This window comes from Crocuta crocuta, unplaced genomic scaffold (assembly GCF_008692635.1).
Source record: "Crocuta crocuta isolate KB4526 unplaced genomic scaffold, BGI_CrCroc_1.0 scaffold164, whole genome shotgun sequence".
In the NCBI taxonomy this organism is placed as follows: Eukaryota; Metazoa; Chordata; class Mammalia; order Carnivora; family Hyaenidae; genus Crocuta; species Crocuta crocuta.
In genome coordinates, this window is record NW_027530016.1 from 4989560 (window position 1) to 5012173 (window position 22614).

The 22614-nt window shown below is 36.1% G+C and overlaps 1 protein-coding gene across 27 annotated transcripts in view; it reads right to left on the minus strand.

Annotated features, from left to right (window-relative positions):
- The window catches only part of LOC144231725 (uncharacterized), a 374679-nt gene extending 353846 nt beyond the window's left edge, over positions 1-20833 (minus strand). For all 27 annotated transcript variants that reach the window (XR_013335157.1, XR_013335161.1, XR_013335163.1 and 24 more), the window contains exons 1-2: positions 20455-20833; positions 19034-19153 (exon numbers count right to left, since the gene is read on the minus strand). Coding sequence is in view for 18 of the 27 variants with exons in the window: in XM_077764301.1 (XP_077620427.1) it covers positions 19034-19121 (88 nt within the window). In the remaining 9 variants the exon portion in view is untranslated. The remainder of the gene's footprint in view (positions 1-19033; positions 19154-20454) is intronic.
- Between the last annotated feature and the right edge of the window lie 1781 nt (positions 20834-22614).

The window sequence follows — 22614 nt, forward strand, 5'->3', positions numbered from 1 at the left end:
CTACACTTGAAAATATCTGGCACAAATAAAGCACTCGAGGGTGATCGAGAAGGAAACTTTCTTTACATCTATACAGCTAGCCCTAAATTCGGTCTTTGTAATTTTTTACATATAGTTTTTTAATTGTCTTATTTCTATACTGGGATTTTCTCCTTCAATACTTTTTGTTCCTCAGAAAAGTGTCATATCTTGTAGTTGTTTATCCTATTATGGCTCCTTCTGTAATCACATTCACTCTGGATTAAATTAAATCATCTCTGAGCATTGTCTGTGGAGGTAGAAGCAATTCCAAATTCAAAAATATCTGGGCTCTAAATTTGAAACTCTGTGTGGTTAATGGAAGTGGGGTGGCCACACACAGAGCAGGTATAAAGTTCTTAATAAGAACTCACTGAGGACAAATTTCATGTCAGGTACCAATATACTGATTGTTATCCATGTCAGGGCCCTGGATATAATCTTTGAATGGCTCCAGACATCTTATAGAATAAAAGTAAAGCTTCTTTTTGTGGGATATATGGACCTCTGTGTCCAGCTCTGGACAGACATCTAGTCTGTCACCACCTTTGAGTACTAGTTCCCTACATGCTGAGTGTTCTATATTTCCATTCCTTTCCCTGTGTCATCTTTTTACCTGAGAGGGGGTCTCCCTTCCCATATTTAACAGGCTAAATTCTTTACATCAATCATTTATCTTAGGTATGACCATCTCAGAACACTTTCTCAGACATTCAATGCCTACTTCTTAAATGAATACCATGCACCATATTGTATTAAAGTTGGTTGTTTGCATATTGTGTTTCTGGGGTTTTTTTTTTGTTTTTTTTTTTTTGGTTATATTCTTGGGAACCAACCCAGTACCTGACACAGATCACATTAACACATAAAAACAAGAAAAACAAACAGATGGGACAATAGCTGCAAATAGATAAATGTTAGTCTAATCAGAAAGAGTATAAGCAATGAAAATCATTTCAACTTCAGTGTAGATACAAATTCTATCACTCCTACTACCACAAGACTTCTTTTCCACACACAAAAATTTTGGTTCTTTTCTCCTCAGAAGTGGAATTCGGTTGGTCTTCTTTGCCTACTGGGTAAAATCCAAATGCCTCTGTAGGCACAGAAAATCTGAATTCTGGATCCTAATTTCCCTGTCCCAATTTCTTCTACTATTTACTCTTTACTTACAAGTTTCACCACTTGCTAGTCATATGATTTTGAGACCATTATTTCTCTTGGAAACTCAATTTTCTCTCTGTCAAATGGGCATAAATGATATAATCTATATAAAATTATATATATATATAATATTAATGAAATAATTATGTATACTACTTAGTCTAGAATTATTGTTCAAAATGTTAATTACTATCAATATTGAGATATATATTATGTCTTAGAAATAGTTTACTCCATCCAAACCTATGTAAAATAGGTCTTGGGATAAGTGCTTTTCTGCCTCATTGCTTTTGTTTGCTTGATTTGTACTTCTGTATGCAAATAATAATTAGTATTCAAGAATCAGTCATCTAGAATTACTGTGTATTCTCTGACAATCTAAATTGATATAATCTTTCTCTCTTTTTATTCTTATAGAAATTGTCATGTTTACAGTACATATGAAAATTATTAAATTCATGCATGCAGTCTTCCAATGCATATTAATTCAGCACTTGTTGAGCGTAATACATGGAGTCATTGTGTTAGATAGTACAGAGAGGTGGTAAACGAGATACCACTGTCATTACACGCAAGGAATTTTTGGTGTGGTGGAAATTACCAAAGGAAATCTGGAGCCAGATTGTTCATATTTGTTACCAGTTTCCATCACTTACTAACTACCTGACCTGGAAGAGTTTAGTAAAATTCTGAGTCTTATAGGTGGAAATTGCTGAGAAGAATATCTAGCGCAGTAAGCACTAAATAAATGTTATCAGTACATTATTATTATTGTCAATGATATTACATTCTAGTAAGAGTGAATGATCTTAAACAATTTTTATCACAAAAATATTTTTTGTTTAGTATTTAAAAGAGAATTTTAAAAATATGTCCAAGGCCCTAATCTGAGATTCAAAAATATTCAAAGACGGGTGGAAGACTTATATGCTGATGAAATATTTTCAAAGATCCTAGAGAATAATGGAGACTTTAAGGTGGTGAAAGAAAAGCTGCCTGAAAGACTTCCATTTCCAGAAATAGCTAACTCGATGATTTGGACTAATCCTTCTACTAATGGTAACTAAAAGAGCTGGTCAAAAATCTGTAAGATGGTGAGATATTGCCAGACCATGAAAACGGTGAAGATCATAGCCCCTGAATTAAACAGGGCTGCTTCTACCCAGGGGCATTTTTCTAATGCAGGTCAGAGCTAGGGCTCCATGAGAGACAACTAAGGAACAGCACTCAAACTCCTTTGTCCACCAGGAACAAAGCTCCCTGAGAATCACTTATCCACTTCCCCATTTCATCTACCAATTCTAAGAAAGTTGTTAAGAGACATGCAGAACTTTGAGGCAAACTACTTAAACTGAAGAGAAAAGATCAAATTTTGTTTGATTTTTGTTTTAGATGGCCCTTATTCTGGGCAAGGACCCTAAAAGGCTGCATTATAGATGGGAAAGGAATAGCACCCTGATCATCTAGGTATCATAGAAAATTCTGATGCCTTGGGTGTGGACTGTTTCTTCCAGGAACTTGGAAGAAAGATCAAAAAAACAAAATAAAACCATTTCTGACACAAGATAATAAAACCCTAGATCTCAAATTATTTCTAGAAAGAATTTATCAAATAAAATATCCAGCAAGCAATTAAAGTTTATGAGGCACAGGAGGCAATAAAGCACAAACTAAAATCAGCAAAAACAATCGCCAACAGAAACAAATTCACAAGAGCAAAAACATGAAATCATCCAAAACAGAATGGAAGAGTACTCTGTTCATTATACTCTTAGAAATAAAATCTAAACGCAAAAAGTTTCTGCAAACTTTGGAAACACAAAATTTTATTCTGCTGATTTGAAAAGAATCCAACTAGAAATGATATAACTGAAAAAATATAATAACTGATATTAAAAACAGATGACCCTTAAGGCAGATGAGATACAATCAAAGAGAAAATTATGAACAGGAAGAGAGCTCAGAAGAAATTCAGAATGAAACAAGGAGAAATGGAAAACAGAGATATAGTTGAGAGAATAACCAACATAAAGGATAAAATATCTAAAATTAATTCATTTGTTAGAATTCCAGAAGTGTGGAGAAGAAGATGAGGAAGAAAAAACATAAAGTAGTTATTGACAATTTTCTAAAACTGATCAGTAAGCCCAACAGATGTCAAATGGGATAATTAAAAGGAAATTTACTGGGGCATCTGGGTGACTCAGTGGGTTGAGCATCTGACTCTTGGTTGCAGCTCAGGTCATGATCTCATGGTTCATGGATTTGAGCCCCACATCTGGCTCTGCGCTGTCAGTGGAGGGTCTGCTTGGGATACTTTCCCTGTCCATTTCTCTCTATGCTTCTCTTCCACTCGAACTTTCTCTCTGTTTCTCTCAAAATAAATAAATAAATAAACTTTAAACAAAAAGTAAAAAAGAGGAAATTTACATGTGAACACATATAATAAAAGTTCAGAAACCAAAGTGTGTATAACTTCCAAACTACAAAAAACATGGAAGAGTATGAAACAGTTGTGGTGGCTTTACAATATGTCATCTTGTCTAAACTGACCTACATTTCCCAGAATTCCTATTCTGTAAGTTTCTGGTTAGAGTAGTCCACAGAAGAAATTCTTTTGGAGAATGTGGAAGGTTGGAGTGAAGCAGCAGCCTTTTTGTAGCTCACACATATTTTCCCAAACCAGGGGATTGCAAGACCTAATATCAGATGTGAAAATGACAGCCTTACAGACACTGCTTAATCAACTCCCATAGTCATGCATGGTCAAATCCATGTGATAAATCTCTTTATACCTATCTTTATTTACCTATATCATCACTTTTCCTTGTGTTATTGTTTCCCTAATTGAACTCTGGTGCAGTAATCAATTATGCTAATAAGTGTAATAAAAGAGACAAAAATGAATGTTGAAAATTATCATCTATAGAAGCCAAATGGTAAGGTAGTATGTATAAACTCAAATATACTAGTGATTAGATAAAATGTAAATAGCCTAAATTCTCTATACAAAATTCAAAGATTGTTGAACTGGATTCAAAAACACAACACTCAAACTGTAAGTTGTTCATAAGAGACACATTTAAAATATATGAAAAGTAGCAAAATAAACTCAGTGAAATGTAAGAAAAGAAACAGTAAATAAAATAATACAACTAACCACATATAATACAATCACATAATAGAGTTTTGAAAAATATGACCTCACTAGAAATGTTAAAGAAATCTCAAAGAAAACATAAAGATCTCATGAAAAACTTAATGCTAATAAATATTAATATCTAGTTGAAATGGACACATTCTGAGAAAAATGAAACTTAACTGTGACACAGTAAGAAATAAACATTAAGAATCATATATTTTTAAAGAAACCTTGATTTAATGTCCTACACACACACACACACACACACACACACACACGCACTAATTCCTCACCATCAAATTCTACTGAATATTTTAGGAAGAAATAATTCCAACTCTTATACAAATTCTTTCAGAATAAAAAAAAGCCAGAAACTGCTCATCTCATATTTTGAAGGCAGTATGACTGTAGTTATAAAACTCAGAACATTTTACAAAAAATATTTATAGACCAATCTCTGCAAGAACATAGATATCAAAGTCCAAAATAAAATATTAGTAAACCAAATCTGTCTATAGATAAGAAGAGTAATACTTCACAATTAAGTTAGATTCATTTCAGGATTCAAGGTTGGTTTTACACTAACATGCAAAATAATAGAACTTACCAATTCACCTAACAAAGAAATCATATGATTATCTTATTAGATAGAGAATAAGCATTTGCTATAGTTCAATATCTAGTTACACTGGAAATTCATAAACTAGAAAGATGAGAGAACCTCTTTTTTTTTTTTTAATAGTTTATTCTCAAATTAGTTTCCACATAACACTCAGTGCTCATCCCCACAAGTGTCCTCCTCCATGCCCATCCCCCCCTCCCCCCACATCCATCAGTCCTCAGTTTTTGTCAGCATTCAAGAGTCTCTCATGGTTTGCCTGAGAGAACCTCTTTAATTTAATAAAATATATCTTGAAAACTTAGACCAATCATCATACTTCTAAGTAAAACCTGAGAAGCATTTCCTTAGCCATTAAATAGAAGGCTGTGCTTTTTTCCAATACTGTAGCTAAAGAAATTAAATGTATACTTATTGTGAAAGAAGAACTAAAAATATAAAATAAAAATAAGAGGACTGCCTGGGTGGCTCAGTCAATTAAGTGTCCGACTCTTGATTTCAGCACAGGTAATGATCCCAGGGCCATGGACTGAGCCCCACATCAAGCTCCATGCTTAATATTTTCTCTATCACCCTGCCTGTCTTCCCCTGATTGCATGCACTCTCTCTGTCAACAAACAAACAGAAGACCAAAAGAAACAAACAAAACATGAAACCTAAATACCAATCACTCTACTACCACCAGATTGGCAAAATTTTAAGGTTGAAAACATCAAATATTGGTGAAGTGTTGAACCACAACTCTCATAAATTGATGTTGGACATATGAAATGGTGATGGCTACTTTGGGAAGCAGCTTGACACCATTTGGAAGATGCTGAAAACATTATCATGTTATTTTGCAATTCTGCTACGTGTGCATAAATATACTAGGAAATATGAACAAGGACATCATAGCAAGACCATTTGTTATAGGTAAGAACTGGAAGTACCTAATTTCCATCAACATTAGAAAGGAAAAACAAACTATTATATATTCATTTAGAAAACTAGACCTCAATGTATACATATGCATGCGAAAAGATGAATAAACCTTCATAATGTTGAGTGAAACAAATCAGATACAGAAGAGTACCAACTGTTTTGATTCCATTTATATAAATTTCAAAAACAGGAAACAAATCAAGCCACATTGTTTCAAAACGAACAATTAGATAGTAAAATGATAAGGAAAAGCAAAAGGAATATATTTCAGAATACTCAGGAGCATTGTTATCATTGAAATTAGGAAGGATATTATGATCTAGAAGGAGCCTGTGGGGCTTTTTAGCTGCTAGCCACACTCCAGCTCTTGAGATGGGGGAGGGGGGTAGGACAGGTATAGAGACATTTATTTTTATAATTCTATTAAGTTGTATATGTATTTTTAGATTTTCTGTATGTTTGTTACATATTATAACCTACAAATGAGGTAGTCCAGGAAGACAAAAGAAATAGCACCAATAACTATTAACAAGGAATAAACACAAATCTCCATTATTAGGAGATGATGCATGGTTGTATATAGAGGAAATTTTTAGAAATCTAAAGGTTCTCCAGCCCCTAGTGTAGCTGGGTATGAAGATAAAGACACAGACAGGGGCCAAGAAAATGGGATTTCATTGAAGGGATTTAAGTACATGAATGACTTGATCAGTCGTGAATTTGCCTCAAAAATTCTGGTTTTAATTTGACTTGAATTGCTAAGGCTTTTCCCCTTATTTGGGATATTACATTCTTTCTGGTTACAGTCCCTGTTTGGTAATGGTACATGGTTTTCCATGGTACAGTTTCAATAACTATTTGTGGATTGGATTTACTGAGAAATTGGGCCTCTGCAAATATTGTATTAACTTGAACAAAATATTTTTTTCTTTAACATTGTAATACAGTCATTAATAGTAGACTTCTGAAAACTATGAATTATATTTATAAGTTTCTTGTCCTACATACAAATATAGTTAGTATAAATACTGTGTCTACATACCTAATGAAAAATGATGACTATAGATCATTACATTTGGTAGAATTCAGCCCAAATGTTATTTTAGCACAAAAAAATAACCAACCAAACAAATAAACAAACACACCTTAAATGAAATTTTGCCTGAATTGTCTAGAAAATTGGTTTTCTCTTCATTTAATACTGCATATGTAGATGTAGGTTTGATTGATTATAAAATCGCTTTGAGTAATCCTCCAAGTACTCTCATCTAGAAAATGACTTCAAATCAGTTATTTCCAAGCTAACAGTTCAGATTCAGTCTCATGATTTTCTAAGTAAGAGATGCATGAAAATGCATAGTAAATTAAGCCTTTATAGTAATGTTTATAATGTATAAATACATTAAATATTACTAGAATGTTAATGAAATATTAAAGCTATGACCTAAAATAAAAGTAACACAAGAAGTTTTAAACTTAAATTAGCATTGCAATATTGTCTTAATACTTATTAAATATTCCATATAGCAAAACCCATTTAGCATTCAAAATTGTAGCTACATTTAATAAGAACACTTTTTTAGAAACCTCATATGTAAAGTTGCAGCATTATAATCTTTTTTTCCCCCTTCTAATTTATTCTCCTGAGAGAAGGTAAGGTAGTTATAAATAGTGAAAGGAAGAGAAAAGCTTACTAAATCAAATAATTGTTTCATAGAATTATGAGCAATTTAAATTAACCCATAAAATGTGTATAGTTTTGCCTAGTATTTTAATTCTCCATTAAAAATGTGTATATACAGTTACCTATAGTCTAGATGCTGTATATTAAGGCTTCATATTGCTACCTCTCTACCTGGGCATTTAAAATAGCAAGTTTCCAAAGAAAACTACATTGAAGAGCAGAGTTTTGTGATTCTGAAAGGGCATGAGCAGACTGTCTCTATGAGTATCTTCGGCTAAGTTTCTCCATTCTGGGATGTGGTTCAAGACAGAGAAAGTTAAATCTGACTACTGCTACTCAGATATCTGTCCAGAAGTATTATAGGGCCTGTAATCATCAAATTTTTATGTCATTTCCAGGTGTTTGTGAGCATTATTTAGGAAAACTCAATGTTAGTGCCCTATAGGTTGGCATTCAAGGCTCTGCATCATTTGTCTTGACCACTATTTACAGTTTTAATATCCTTTCGTATTATAAGACTTCACTCCTATACATGTTTACCAATGCTTTCCTCCTAGATGCTCTACACTTGCCTAGGTGTTTATACTCACAGAAGTTTTCTCTCCTTGAAAATTCAAATTAAATTCTAATTCTCTTATTAAATATCTTCTGATAATTTATCATTGGAAAGAATAAATCTTAAAGTCCTATGGCACTTTTCCTTCAAACTTCAAACAGTCTTCATTAAGATACAGCCTCATGAAATCATAAAATTTCTCCCAAATGGAATGTAAAGCTCTTACAAGCAAAAACTGTCATTTTTCCAGGGCACTTGGGTGGCTCAGCCAATTAAGCATCTGACTTAGACTCAATTCATGATCTCATGGTTGGTGAGTTCAAGCCCTGCATCAGGCTCTGTGCAGACATCTCACAGCCTGGAGCCTGCTTTGGATTCTATGTCTCCCTCTCTCTCTACTCCTCCTCTGTTCATGCTCTGTCTCTCTCTAGCTCAAAAATAAATAAACGTTAAATTTTTTTTTAAAAAACACCTGTAGTTTTTCCTTTGGTCTTGAGCACAAAACCTTAATCACAGCAAATGCCCCTCCATCCTGACCTGATTTCTTTAAGATTTCAATCCTAAAAATTGATGAAGTCCTCCAGATTACAAACAAAAGGGTAGTTGTGCTGGATGCTTAATGCACTAGTTTGCTCTCCCTGGGTAAGGCCGCAGTAACAATCTTCAGGTCTTGTTGACGCATAGCAGTGGTATATTTCTTTTTGATGGTGCTTGTAGACTGCAGTGGCTGTGGTGGTCATGATTGGTATGGCCTTTGTGTCTTCATTCCAAAGTCCAAACTGAAAAAGCAGCCCCTAGTCTTGACCTACCGATCTCATGGCAGGGAGAAAAAAACAAGAATGGCAGCAGAAACATGCAGATGCTTTATAAGCCTATACTTAGGATCACAAATGTCTCTTCTGCTCATATTTCATTGTCCAAAGCAAGTCTAATGGCCCCTGACAGTGAGGCGAACAAGTAGATGTTGCCTACAGAGAGGTCCTGAAAGCTCATGGGCAACCTGTGCGGATGTATAATGTTCTTACTGGGAAGAGAGTCAGCTGTACAGCACCCCCGCCATTTAGGATTTACAGTGCTTTTCTTGTTCTCTTCTTGGCTCATAATTTCCCCAATGTTGATCCTCATTTCTTCTCTAGTTGAATACTCCTATGAGTTATTTTTATTAATTGTTGACATTTGAATCCACTTTTTAAATTTATATTCTGCCTCCCCATCTGGCTCTATTTCTGCTGTAAGACCACATATTGAATTCCCTGCTTGTGGAGTATCTCTCACCTGTACACTAAACACTTTATCAGCAAATATTATGTAAACTGTAGAAAATATTCAAAAAATATGCATCAAATCATTGTTTAACAATCAAATTATTATTTTACCAGTGGCATTAATTTTTATTCTGTAACCCTCGCTAGGAGACTCTAGGGTCTATCTTTACCATTGAGCACTGAGCTTAGAGCACCAACTTTTGGCAAGGGCTGCCTGTAGAAGTACAGTAAAACCTTGCATTGCAAGCCACTTGTTCTGCAAGTGTTCTGTAAGACGAGCAAACATTTCTAATAAATTTTAACTTGATAAACAAGCGATGTCTTGCAACACACGTAGTACAGAATGCCAAAGGTCACATGATCACAATGGATCCAGTGGCTTCTCTCTCTCTCTCTCTCTCTGTACAATTGTGGGTAATCATCACCCGTCCTCAGATGCTCAGTCTCAGGCCTCGGTGTCTGGCAGAAATGAGTGCTTTTTCAGAACATTGGAAGGTGTCCACAACTTGCACTAGTGTATTTTTTTGTCACTTTAAAGCACATACGGGGGTGCCTGGGTGACTTAGTCGGTTAAGCGTCCGCCTTTGGCTCAGGTCATGATCTCACGGTTTATGGGTTCCAGCTCTGTGTTGGGCTCTGTGCTGACAGCTCAGAGTCTGGAGCCTGCTTTAGATTCTGTGTCTCCCTCTCTCTCTGACCCTCCCCTGCTCATGCTCGCTAGCGCTCTCTCTCTCACTCTCTCTCTCAGAAATAAATAAAACATTAAAAAAAAAAACAAAGCACCTATGGACAGTCCTTTGCTTTTCCATACAAGAGTAAGCTCAGGAATGCTTTGCTTCGTTCTAGGTCAGGCTCCCTACAGATATAGCCCCTTTCCTCTGCTGCCTTATTGCCAGTTACATTAAAGGCAGTTTATGGCAAGAATTAATTAATACTGTACTATAGTCAACATCTGTGTGAGCATATACAATGGCTCCCATGCAGAAAAAGATTCCATTGAGCCAATAGATAGCAATGATTCTGTAACTGACAGTGAAAGTCATCCTACATGATAACTCCTCTCTCTTGTTTCCCTCACACTAGCCATGAAGGTTTGCAAAGGTAAGTGCAGGTTAATTTGTTTTACTTTGTATTTTGTATTTTATTATTTTGTATTATATTACAGTATTTTAATCATTTCATATGAATATTTTTGGGGTTCAGAATGAATCATCTGAGCTTCCATGATTTCTTATGGGGAAATTCACTTTGATATACAAGTGTTTTGGATTACAAGCATGTTTTTGGAACAAATTATACTCACAAACCAAGGTTTTACTGTACCAAGAGTGGTGATTATAAGATTCTAGTTGAACTAAAGTAAGCTACAGAATTTCCCTCCATCACTATTCTGGGAGGTTTTTTTCTACTAAAAGAGCTTGAGGGAAAAATGTAGACATATATTTTATACTTGATAACTCTTTAAAATTTTTTCTGGACCAAGTGGTAAATTCTGGCCAGAATGACTTTTACAAATTCACAATGGTGAAAGGAAACTGAGAGTTAAGCTAAATCCCTACTGGAATTTAAATTAGGCAAATTTTTTGTTATCCAGTTTTTCATTTAAGTCTTTGAGCAATGTTAAAATATTTAGACTTTAGATTATAAGTGTAATAGAAATAATCTGTACTCCTTGTAGTAAAGGAAAGTGATTATTGACTCCAAAGTTATTAGTTTTAGCTTTGTCAGTTATAGGTTTACATTTACCTTTCTGTAGCTGTTTTTCCTTAGTAAGTTTCTAAACAATAACACATTATGTAGTATTACATAAGATGGTGTGTTGGCATATAATTTTACATAGTGTCAACTTGTGTTCTTTCAAGTAGTATTAATGTATTACAGCTTAAAAGCAAATAACATTATCAAGAGTTAAATATTTTGAGATACAATGGTGAGAAAAACCAGATATTCTGGTTCCTTTCTGGAACTTACAGTATCTCAAGAAAGTCAGACATCAACAACATGATCATAAAGCAAATATATAATAAGGAATTTTGATAAATTTTCTAAAGAAAAGAAACAGTGCTGTAAGAATATATAACTGAGCAACTTAGCAAAGACTTGGGGGTCAGAGAAATTTCCCTGAAGGAGAGAGTTACCAACTAAGGACTAGAATATACAGTAAGCAATATGTGGGTTGGGGGAGAGGAAGGGATGTCACCCAAAGCATAGAGAATTTTTTTGCCTGTTCTTTTGGATTTTCTACTTAGATGACCATATAATTTATAAACAAATACAGTTTTACTTCTTCTTTCCCATCTGTATACCTTTTATTTCCTTTTCTTATCTTCTTGTGTTTGCTAGGACTTGCAATATGATGTTGAAAACCAGACAGGAGAAGGGAAACCTTAAACTTTCTCATCATTAAGTATGATGTTAGCTGTAGGCATTTGTAGATATTCTTTATTAAGTTGAGCAAATTCCCTCTAGTCTAGTTTGCTCAGAGCATCTCTTAATTTTTAAATATCCTCTCAGACACTTTTCACTTTCTTTTTCTTGTAATTCTCTTAATTCTCCTTATGCAGTGGGCATATACCTTTTCACCTCACTAGTATAATACCAACACTAAGAAAAGAAGTCAAGGGTTTCAACATGCACATGCTGCTTAGCACTTCTTCAGGAGCAAATATATTTAAGGATGAAGTTTGACAGAAAGAAAATACTTAATATGAACATCACCTTGAAATTTCTTGCTTGAACATCATCTATCTCTTTTCTTTTTTATTCAGTCTTCTCCCTTGTTCTCTTGTACACATGTATGGCTTTTATGAAAGAATCTCCACAGTCTAAGAAGTGAGGCTTTCTTCATGGAAATTTTAGATCTAATCTAGATCCTTAATTTTGCTATTGTTTTTGTGTACAACTTTGGGTACGATTTTCAACTTCAAATTAATTATGGTTTTTTTTTTTTGACTAATGGTAGGCTATGTCCCAAACACTCACATGCTCCACTTTGAATCATATTTATGGTGGACATACAAAAAATATGTAATTTATAAATTTAAATGATATCCTGATTTTAGTAACGCTAATAATAGTGATAATTAAAGTGAAGTTTATGTTTTCTTTGGTAGAATACACATAATAAATTTCTACAAGATTGCTTCATTTACTTGTAATAGAAACAGTATAATAAAATTTGTAAATATGTGATTAGCTAGGAAGTGTCATTTTATGGATAATTTACCTCCAGCTATTTTTTTTCTGATATTTATATTTCAAACAGCATCTGCAGGGAAAAAAGATGCTTCATTGTCATTTTAATAAACTGTAGAGGATAATGAGTAGGAGCTTTTTTGCTAAATTATAAAAGAGGACTCTCAGATAGAAAAATAGGAAATGCAAAACAAGTGGCTATATATGTGTACAGGGAGATTTACAGGAAAGAAAGATGTATAAATGATGGCTAAACTGAATAACTTGCACTGGTTACTCTTAAATTAAGGCACGTTTAAATGTTTTGGGGAGAAACATAGCCCATTAAAACTGCCAAGTTGCAAACACTGAGCTATATCCCCTTTTGGCAGTGGGCTCCATACAATAAAATGTAAATGGTGCCCTCTGGATTAGTGCAGTGCTGTAATCCTGCAGCATTCTACACATGACAAGTTGAATTCAGAGCACTGTTAATAACACAAATATAATGCTTATAGATTTAAGAATTTCCCCTAAAGGAGACCAAGGGGAAATCTCTGAAATCATTCCTTCCGGGCATTAGAAAGTTCCATCTTAACTTTTCTGGCTGAGAGCTGAAGTGTTGAATTAATAACTAACTCACTGCCTGCACTTAGAGTTAAGGTTCTGTTCTGAAGAATCTGATGAGATTCCACTGTGTCCTCTAAGAAATTCCCATAAGATGTTCAAAACGGAAAACAATATTTCAGTGCACCTGAAAAAAATCAGAAGTTTTCCCATGCATCTTTTTTCTTCATCACCATATTGAAAGATTTATCTGCACTAAACAAATTCTTTATGCTAGTGCGGTAGTGGATATCTCTTGGAGCAGATTGATGATTTCAAAATTCAATTATATATCTGGCATTCAGTTGACTTGACAACAAATGCAGCAAGCAGCTTACATGAGTGAAATTGTATATGCCCCTTTGAAACAATGAAAGTACTGAATAAGTTTTCTGTTGAATAAAATTTTAATTTTGACTATGCTAAATATATCAAAGGACATTTTTACATACTGTAATTCTTGGTATCTTCTCCTTACTATGTAATTAGAAAAGAATAATTTTGCTAGACAATTTTAATTCCTAATTTAAAAAAAAGTTAAAGACCTTATTTGATTCATCTTGAGGTGGACTTAAGCTTTAGCCATTTAAAAAGACTGATGCATGATGCGATATATAATAATGAGACATGTATCAAAGTTAAGAGTTGAATAAGTCATTATCTTGATCTGTGCCATCCAATATGGTAGCCACTACCACTTGTGACTATCAAGCACTTGACATGTGACTAATACAAATTGAAACATGCTGTAATTATAAAATGCACATCATATACCAAATTTGACATAAAAGTATACGTAAAAAAATCTCAATAATTATTTTTATCTTGAATGTTATGTTGACATGGTAATATTTGGGATACACTGAATTAAATAGATTATATAATTAAAATTAATTTTATCTGTTCCTTTTTCCTTTTTCAGTGCAGACTCTAGAATATTTAGTTATAAATGTGGTTCACATTACATTTCTATAAGTGCTCACTGCACTGAATCAACCTCATTTTAAAGTTAGAAAACCAGGGGCACATGGGTGGCTCAGTTAAACATCTGACTTCTGCTCAGGTCATGATATCACGGTTTGTGGGTTCAAGCCCTGCGTTGGGTTCTGTGCTGGCAGCTCAGAGACTAGAGCCTGTTTCAGATTCTGTGTTTCCCTCTCTCTCTAGCCCTCCCCTGCTCATGTTCTGTCTCTTTCTCTCTCTCTCAAAAATAAATAAACTATAAAAATTTTTAATATATAAATAAATATATATATATATAAAAAAAAATAAAGTTAGAAGATCAGTGAAAAACCAATTGGCTAATTGACTAGATCCCTTAATTTCCAATTCACTGTATTGCATTTTTACCAGTTGAACACATTTGATATATATTTGATTTTTATTTTAATCTAGTGAGAAATACAGATTGGGAATTGTAATCTCCATTTTACAGAGCAGGCACAGGTTGAGCAAATTGGTGAAGTTAGTATGCCTAGTAAATGGAAGACGTGGGTCTTGACTTTTCTTTCATGACTCCAAGCATGTGCAGTTTACACCTACCAGTCATTATGTGTGCAGGGATCACTGTTGGCAGAGTAGCAGTTTTATTTTGTTTTGTTAATTGCAACCTGTCACAGGGGAGGAATTAGTAAAAGGGCATCCAGCAATTATTTTAAATTCTCTATATATTTTTATAGTCACTATCAGTCACTTTTGATCCGTTATGAAAATTAGGAGACATGAAAAAATACACAATATCCAGATTTCTACAAATTACTTGATAAAACTTCTAAAATATGTTTGAGCATGACATGGTAAAATGTGAATTATTTGATTGAAAATCTGAATGTCTGGACTCTCTTCAAAATCAGAGTATGTGCTAATATTGGATTAGTATAATTATACTATTAATAATTACTTGGAACAAAATGACAGCCACCCTCTATGTATGTTCAAGTTTGACACCCTTCCCACTCTTCCCCATTGTGCTAGAAGTATTCTCTTTCACTGTCTGCTTGATCTTATAGGTGTTTGGGTTTGTGGTCTCCAGGCTTAATGTCCTCAAAGGTACTTCTAAATCCCAGTGCTTATCTATCTATGAGCTCACAAGTATCTAATTGGTTTGTAAGCCTCATGATTGAAAGCTATGCAACAGTTAATTAGGTGATACTATGGGTTATTTTTCCACATCATGCATACAACCTAATGTACTTTCTCCAGCTGCAGATTTATTGTCTTTATATGTTTTGCTGAATGTATTATACTTAAAACATTTTTATGTTTACTAATGCTATTTATGTTTTTCCTCTGATGCTGTGTTTTCAATATATTTCATTCTATTGAACAATGCATAACTCCCTATTGAGCATTTTTACAAAAGTGATGTGTATTAGCCTGGACTCCAGGGTTCTGCATGGATAGTCCCCCATCCACTGTTTCTTTTGTTTGCTTGTTTGTTTTTTGTTTTTTGCTTTCTCATTATACGGTAATACAGAGATTTGACTCTAATGATATAAGTCTCCTTCTTGTCACTCCCAATGGAGCTGTGGTATAGTACTGCCATTTCCAAATATGAGTCAGTGCCTTTCTCACTGTATGTGAAAGTCTTATCCACATACATACAGATTTTTCTATCCTTACACCAGATTTACTGAATCAAAGCCACAAAGGATGGGATTTATATGTCTACTGCATAATGTATTACTTACCATTTACCCTGAAACCAAAATACCAACATTTGAATCTTAGCTTCTATACTTATTAGCTGTTTGACTTGCATAAATCACTTAACCTCTCAATATGCAAGTTTCCTAATCTGTAATTTGTACTAATAGTGTCTAGCTTAAAGGGTTGGTAAATAGATTAAATGAGGTAACCGATATAGGGTGTTTATAACAGTTTCAGGTATAGAACACACTCTGTGAGTATGTGTTAAAAGTGTGTTAACTAGATAAATGAGAGGTCTCTCCATGTGGTTTTGACATGAATAAGGCTTAGGAACCAAAGAGATGGAAAGAAGGTGCTAAAATGGCTGGCCCATTTCTTACTAAAGATCTGTCTTCTCTTCTACTTCTAGTTATTCTCAACACAGGTAGTGCCATACCCAGAGGATGTTCTGGTGAATATGAGCAGACACATGCAGTTGTCAGATGACTGGACGGGGTGGTGAGCAGGGAGATATTAGACATCCTAGACATCCTTCAGTGTGAGGACAGTTGTCACATGATTACATAACCAGCAGGAAGATATTAGACATCTGTCAGTGTGAGAACAATCTTGCACAATAAAGAACTGTTCCAAATCCTCACCATATTTGAACAGCCACTGGGTCCTCATATAAATAAGAAGCCTGTTTCTAATTATTTGAGACCAGAATTTAACCCTTTCACATATAGGAAACAAAATGGTTGCATACGGTGATACATGGTGATTTTTCTAATACACAATGATTTTTTTTTCACAAGCGTAACCTACGTATAAGCCGAGAGAAGATGGGTTTTCCTCTGGAAGTTGACCAAGAGTAGATCACCACTATGGAAACCCACACTTCTGACAGCCATGCTTCCTGACTTCTGAGTCAGCAACACATTTGCAATTGTCACATACAGGACCAGTGTCTGATTCTACCTCATTTTGCATTCTAGTGTGCATGTGCCTGAGCAGTTCATTTTGAAATATATATTATGTGATTATAAAATCTTTTTACTCTCCTTTATGTTGCAGATAAGACTTTATATGAATTTCTTTGAAATTATGTGAATTGTTAGATTTTGTCATCTATTAATTTTGAAATACTAAAAAATTATCATAAAATATTTGTTATCAAAGCACGCAGGATGTCTGATAGGCTTGAAACTCAAAACGCAGATCTAGAAGAGACTTTTTAATCTTGCACGGTACTAAACAACACTGCATTCTTTTAGAATACATCTAAGTGTTCTGCTAAATTAATACAAGCTTATTTCAGGTCGTTTTGGAGTGTTTTAGATGCTTTCAATGGGAATGTATATTTTGTCTCACCAAGTAGATTTTACAGTCTTCCAGGAAAGAAAATGTCGCCTTGATTCCTTTTGTATCTCTTCACAGCAGGCATTCAATAAGTGGTGTTGACAGCCTGACTCAAGTTTAAAGAGGAGGAGGAAAAATCAGAGAGTAGAGTCAGAAGTTTAAAGCAAATTGAAAAAAAGAGTGCCTGAAAAATGTTGGTTTGCCAGAAGAAAACCAGCAAAAGTAAAGGAAACAGAAACAGAGAATGCCTTTAAGGAATTATTGGGGAATGTGATATTGAGGCACTTGGAATATTCAGTGGTTAGAGATATATACAGGTGTGCCCTACCTTAGGAAAACTCACTACAGGCGTTGACAGGTTTTAAAAACTCAGATAAATTAGAGGGATTTTTTTTTCGGTGGGAGGAGGGCAGAAAAGGAAAAATGTCAATCACACAAGATTATGATTGGGCACCTGCAATGTGCTGACAATTTTCTATTGAAAAGTGTAGATTCTTTTTAGTAGCTTTAAGTACATCCACTTGCAATGGACCTCACTACATTCAAAGTAGGGTCCAGTTATCAAAACATTTACTTTATTCAAGCTTTTTGCCAGCATATGATTTCAAATATAAACGGACCTCTACGTTGAATAAAGGTAGGTAATGATTTTACTGTAGACCCGAAGATATGTCATTTTCACCACAGTAAATAGACACCATCATAAGCTTCCTGATCCCATCTCAAACTGTATTTAGGCAAACAAAAAAACAAAAGAGAATGAACACACTGTACATGGTCTCTGTTGAAAGCAGGTGAGGAGCCATGTGGCCTAAACTGGAATGGAATGTTTACTTTGCTGACTGACAATGAAAGTAGTTTGAAAGCAACCTGACTATGCCGATCGCAATGATAAAGAATGACATTGCAGTTCAACATGACCTGATACCAAGGCCCCCGCTTGTTTCCTAACATCACCATTAAGTGAGAAATTTTTCTGGTGGTCTATAGAACTCACAAACACACACCCACACACACATGCCCATGCACGCACACATACACACATATATAAATTTTCAGTATACTTATATAGCAATTATTACTTAAAAATGAATCAGGAATAACATGTAGACAATAAAATAGTTAACTTTCAGTTTAGTATGGCTTCCTAAAAATAGGATTTACTTTTCTACCATCCCAAATCTCATGGAAACATACATAAAAGAAAAGGGGAGGCATAGGAATTTGGAAACCTGGGAAGCATAACCAAAACCCAGAAGAGTGGTGCATTTTTTGAAAGAAATAGAAAATGCAGGGGCTCCTGGGTGGCTCAGTTGGTTAAGAGTCTGACTTCCGCTCAGGTCATGATCTCACAGTCCGTGGGTTCAAGCCCCGCATCGGGCTCAGTGCTGACAGCTCAGAGCCTGGAGCCTGCTTCAGATTCTGTGTCTCCCTCTTTTTCTGCCCCTCCCCACTCATGCTCTATCTCTCTCTGTCTCTCAAAATAGACAGACATTAAAAAAATTTTTTTAAAGAAAATGTGATATTAGGCTGACAATGGAATGTGAGATTGCTAAAAAGCACATGCAGGCAAAGAGAGGTGCTCAGGAAAACCCACCTTTTCCTACCGGTGGTAAGTTTTAGAGAAGGGAGCCCTGGGAGGTCTGATTGGTAATTAACAAAAGGACTGTGAAGTAGTTCTGCCAATTGTATTAATCAGGTTCTTAAGTGTGAGCAAAAACTACTCACTGAATGAAGCAGGTAGGATTTGGGTGGCCCGTAGAATTGCAAGAAGGCTGGGGAACCACGACGGAGGCTGGGCTTCCAGGAGCAACAGCCAAGTTCAAGTCACAGAAGTGGCCTTACGATGAAATTTCTACAACCCCATTCAGGTAGTATTGCAGTGACTTACCATTGAGCAGCCACTTCTGCTCCAGGAGGTGAATTTTGCAAGCGTGGGCACAGATCTTCCCTTTCAGAGCTTCAAATCTGGCACACATGTATTTTGATTGGCAGAGTCTAAGTCAGATAGCTAGAAAAGAGAATCACTCGAGTTTCAGTTTTTATAAAGGAGGGGGCATTCTTTGCCTCAGCAAGACTCATACTTTGGAAAATTCTCCTAACATGGAAAAGGGTTCAGATGCTGGATGAGGGGAACCTAATGACAAATGTCTATTAATTACTCTTTTCCACTGTTTCCTAATTTTAGCCTCAGGATAGAGTTGGAGGGTTAAGATACGAATAAGGAATTCTAATTTAGACATTCTCACAAGAGATTACGAGAGTTATAGAGTAGGAGTTATGGAAAATGTTCCAGAAAACTAGTGTGTACCATTAAGAATGGGTGCCTCCCCTTCCTGAATAAGCGAAATATTCACATGCATTTACAACATGCTAGCCCACCATAAGTCCAGCCTTTTGCTCCATTACATAACCGCTGGAGACAGGACTCCTCATTAAGACTCCTTTCCCCCCTCTATTGGTATTTTCAGTATTTCTTAGATGCTAATCTAGAAATACAAACATTCAACAAAGCCCAGGCATGTAAGGAAACTCGAAAGAGGAATTTTAATAAAATTCAGAATGATCACACAACAAATTTTAATACAGGAAAAAAATTAAAAATACTTATTAGTATCCTCTAGGAGAGAATAAAATGGCAAATTTGAAGCCTTGGGAATTAAGAAACACGATAACTAATATAAGTAAATACCAAGGGGTTAGACAGGTGAAAGGATACAGCTGGAACTAAACTCAGGAATTGGAAGTTTGAGCCAAATAACTTTTTTAAACATTATTAAGTAGTAATTTAAAACTGCAATTGTATATATTTAAAGTGCATAATGTGATGGTTTGATATACATATACATTATAGAATGATTACTAAGGTCAAGATAACTAACACATCTAACTTGTCACATGGTTAACTCTCTTCTGTTCCATAAGAATGCTTAAGATCTAGAAACTTTCCAACATGGCGGAGAAGTAGGGGGATCTGAAGTTCCCTCATCTCTCAAACACAGTGTTGAGGCCAAAAGACTTTGAACTCCAAGAATCTGGGCAGCAAAGTGACAGAGAGGCCTCCAGGGACCCACTGGGACAACCTGACGGGCCACAGGTGCGTGACTGCAAACTGGGAGAGAGAAAACGGGCGGCAGAGGAATGGAGGGGAGGGATCTCCTTCTGCAGAGAGACAAAGGGAAGAGAAAGAGGGGCTGTGGAAGTGTAAGACTGTATCTGGAAAAGAGAAAAACCACTGACCCGGAGGGAGAAAGATCCCATCTCTAACTGCGGGGCTTTCTCCGGACTGGGCCGGCTGCCCTGTTGACGCACCTGGGAAGGAGGGGAGCCAGTATCCAGCTCGGTAAGTAGTTTAGAGGCGCAGTCCGCAATGGGAGAAGGTGATCCTTTCCCTAAAGTGCTGTGGGAAGAAGGTAGACACCCGCTCAAAGAACAAAGACTGCCAGCGCCCGCCCGCCAGAGGCCATATATTGCCGGTGCAATGCAGCACTTGCCCGCAACTGGGGCGGACTGAGTGGGACTCTTAAAGACATGGGGCTTAAGTCCCAGCCGAGCACCACGAGAGTTGGCGGAGTGGGACAAACCGCCTGGTTTGTGCCCGGCTCAGTGAGGACGGCTGGAACAGAGTGGTTTGGGACACCCGGCCCATGGAGAAGAGACTAGGATGTCGCCATTTTTCTCCCCATCCACAAACAAGGTGGGGCTTCAGGGAACTGAGAGCAGGCCCCAGGGGAGGCGGGAGCGCAAGCGCCGGACCACGCCCCTCCGGCGTCTGCTAACTTGGAATCTACGGGAGCCGGATTGACGCTGGCAAACCAGACAGCCCCTCCTTCAGACCAGTGCTGTTGCACCGCCTGGTTTAATTCTGACAGTTCTCATTAAGTAGGTATAGCTTTCCTTCCTTTTCTCCTTTTATCTCTTCCCTCTTCTAGTCTGGTTACTCTAGTTGTGGTTTGTTTTAGCAGACGTATTTAATCTATTATCTTTATTACCCGTTCTACACCTCCTTTCTTCTCTTTTCTCTCTCTCTCTGGAGTAAGCTGGATAGTTTCTCTGGTCAGTTTTCTTTTCTTTTCTCCTCCCCTTCCTCTCCCCCCCTTACCTTGTTCTTTATTTTCCTCTCTCTCTCTTTGGATTAAGCCTTATAGTTTCTCTGTCTGGTCAATTTTTCTTTTCTTTTTGCCCCGCCCCTGTCATTTCTTTGTATGGGATAAAGCCTCTTCCATCAGCACCGCCTCCACCCTGTTGTTTACTTGTAGCTGGTATTTCTGGGGAGTTTTTTGTTTTGTTTTGTGTGTGTGTGTGTGTGTTTATTTCCTGTTTGTTTTTTATTTGTTTTCTTTCCCAGGGTTATATCAAAGAACAAATCAAAGCACACCTGGTGGAGGGTCCAAAACATCACTAAGAGTAGGGAGATAAGGTAACCATAGTCACAACAACAGAGAACAAGTAACACTCTCCAAAAAACACCTTCTGAAGGTCCAGGCCCTGGAGAGTGTATGACCCCCCCTTTAATATAGCAGTGCTCGCAGGTGAAGGGCACATAACAAGCTTTTAAAACACAGAAGGGATAGAAAACTATCCAAAATGATGAAAAGGGAGAATTCTCCTCAAAAGAAGTTCTAGGAAGAACTGACAGCTAAAGAATTGATCAAAATAGATATAAACAATATAACTGAACAAGAATTTAGAATAATAGTCATAAGATTAATTACGGAGCTTGAAAAAAGCACAGAAGACAGCAGAGAATCTATTGCTACAGAGATCAAGGAACTAAAACATAGTCATGATGAATTTAAAAATGCTGTAAATGAGGGGCGCCTGGGTGGCTTAGTTGGCTAAGGGTCCAACTTCAGCTCAGGTCATGATCTCACGGTTTGTGGGTTCAAGTCCTGTGTCAAGCTCTGTGCTGACAGTTCAGAGCCTGGAGCCTGCTTTAGATTCTGTGTTTCCCTCTCTCTCTGCCCCTCCCCCACTCATGCTCTATCTCTCTCTGTGTCAAAAATAAATTTAAAAACGTTTTTAAAAATTTTTAAATGCTGTAAATGAGGTGCAAAATAAACTAGAGGTGATGACAGTGAGGCTTGAAGAGGCAGAGGGGAGATTAAATGAAATAGAAGATAAAATTACAGAAAAAGATGAAGCTGAGAAAAAGATTAAAAAATTCTGGATCACAAGGGGAGAATTAAGAACCAAATGATTCAATGAAACAGAACAATATCCATATCATGGGAGTTCCAGAAGAAGAAGAAGGAGGAGGAGAAGGAGAAGCAGCAGCAGCAGAAAGGGGCCAAGAGTGTACTTGAGGAAATCCTAGATGACAACATCCCAATCTGAGGAAGGAAACTGATATTGAAATCCAGAAGTCACAGAGTACTCCCTTCAGAGGTATCTTGAATCGATATTCTGTACAGCATATCAGAGTGAAACTGGCGAAATACAAGGATAAAGGGAGAGGTCTAAAACCAGGTA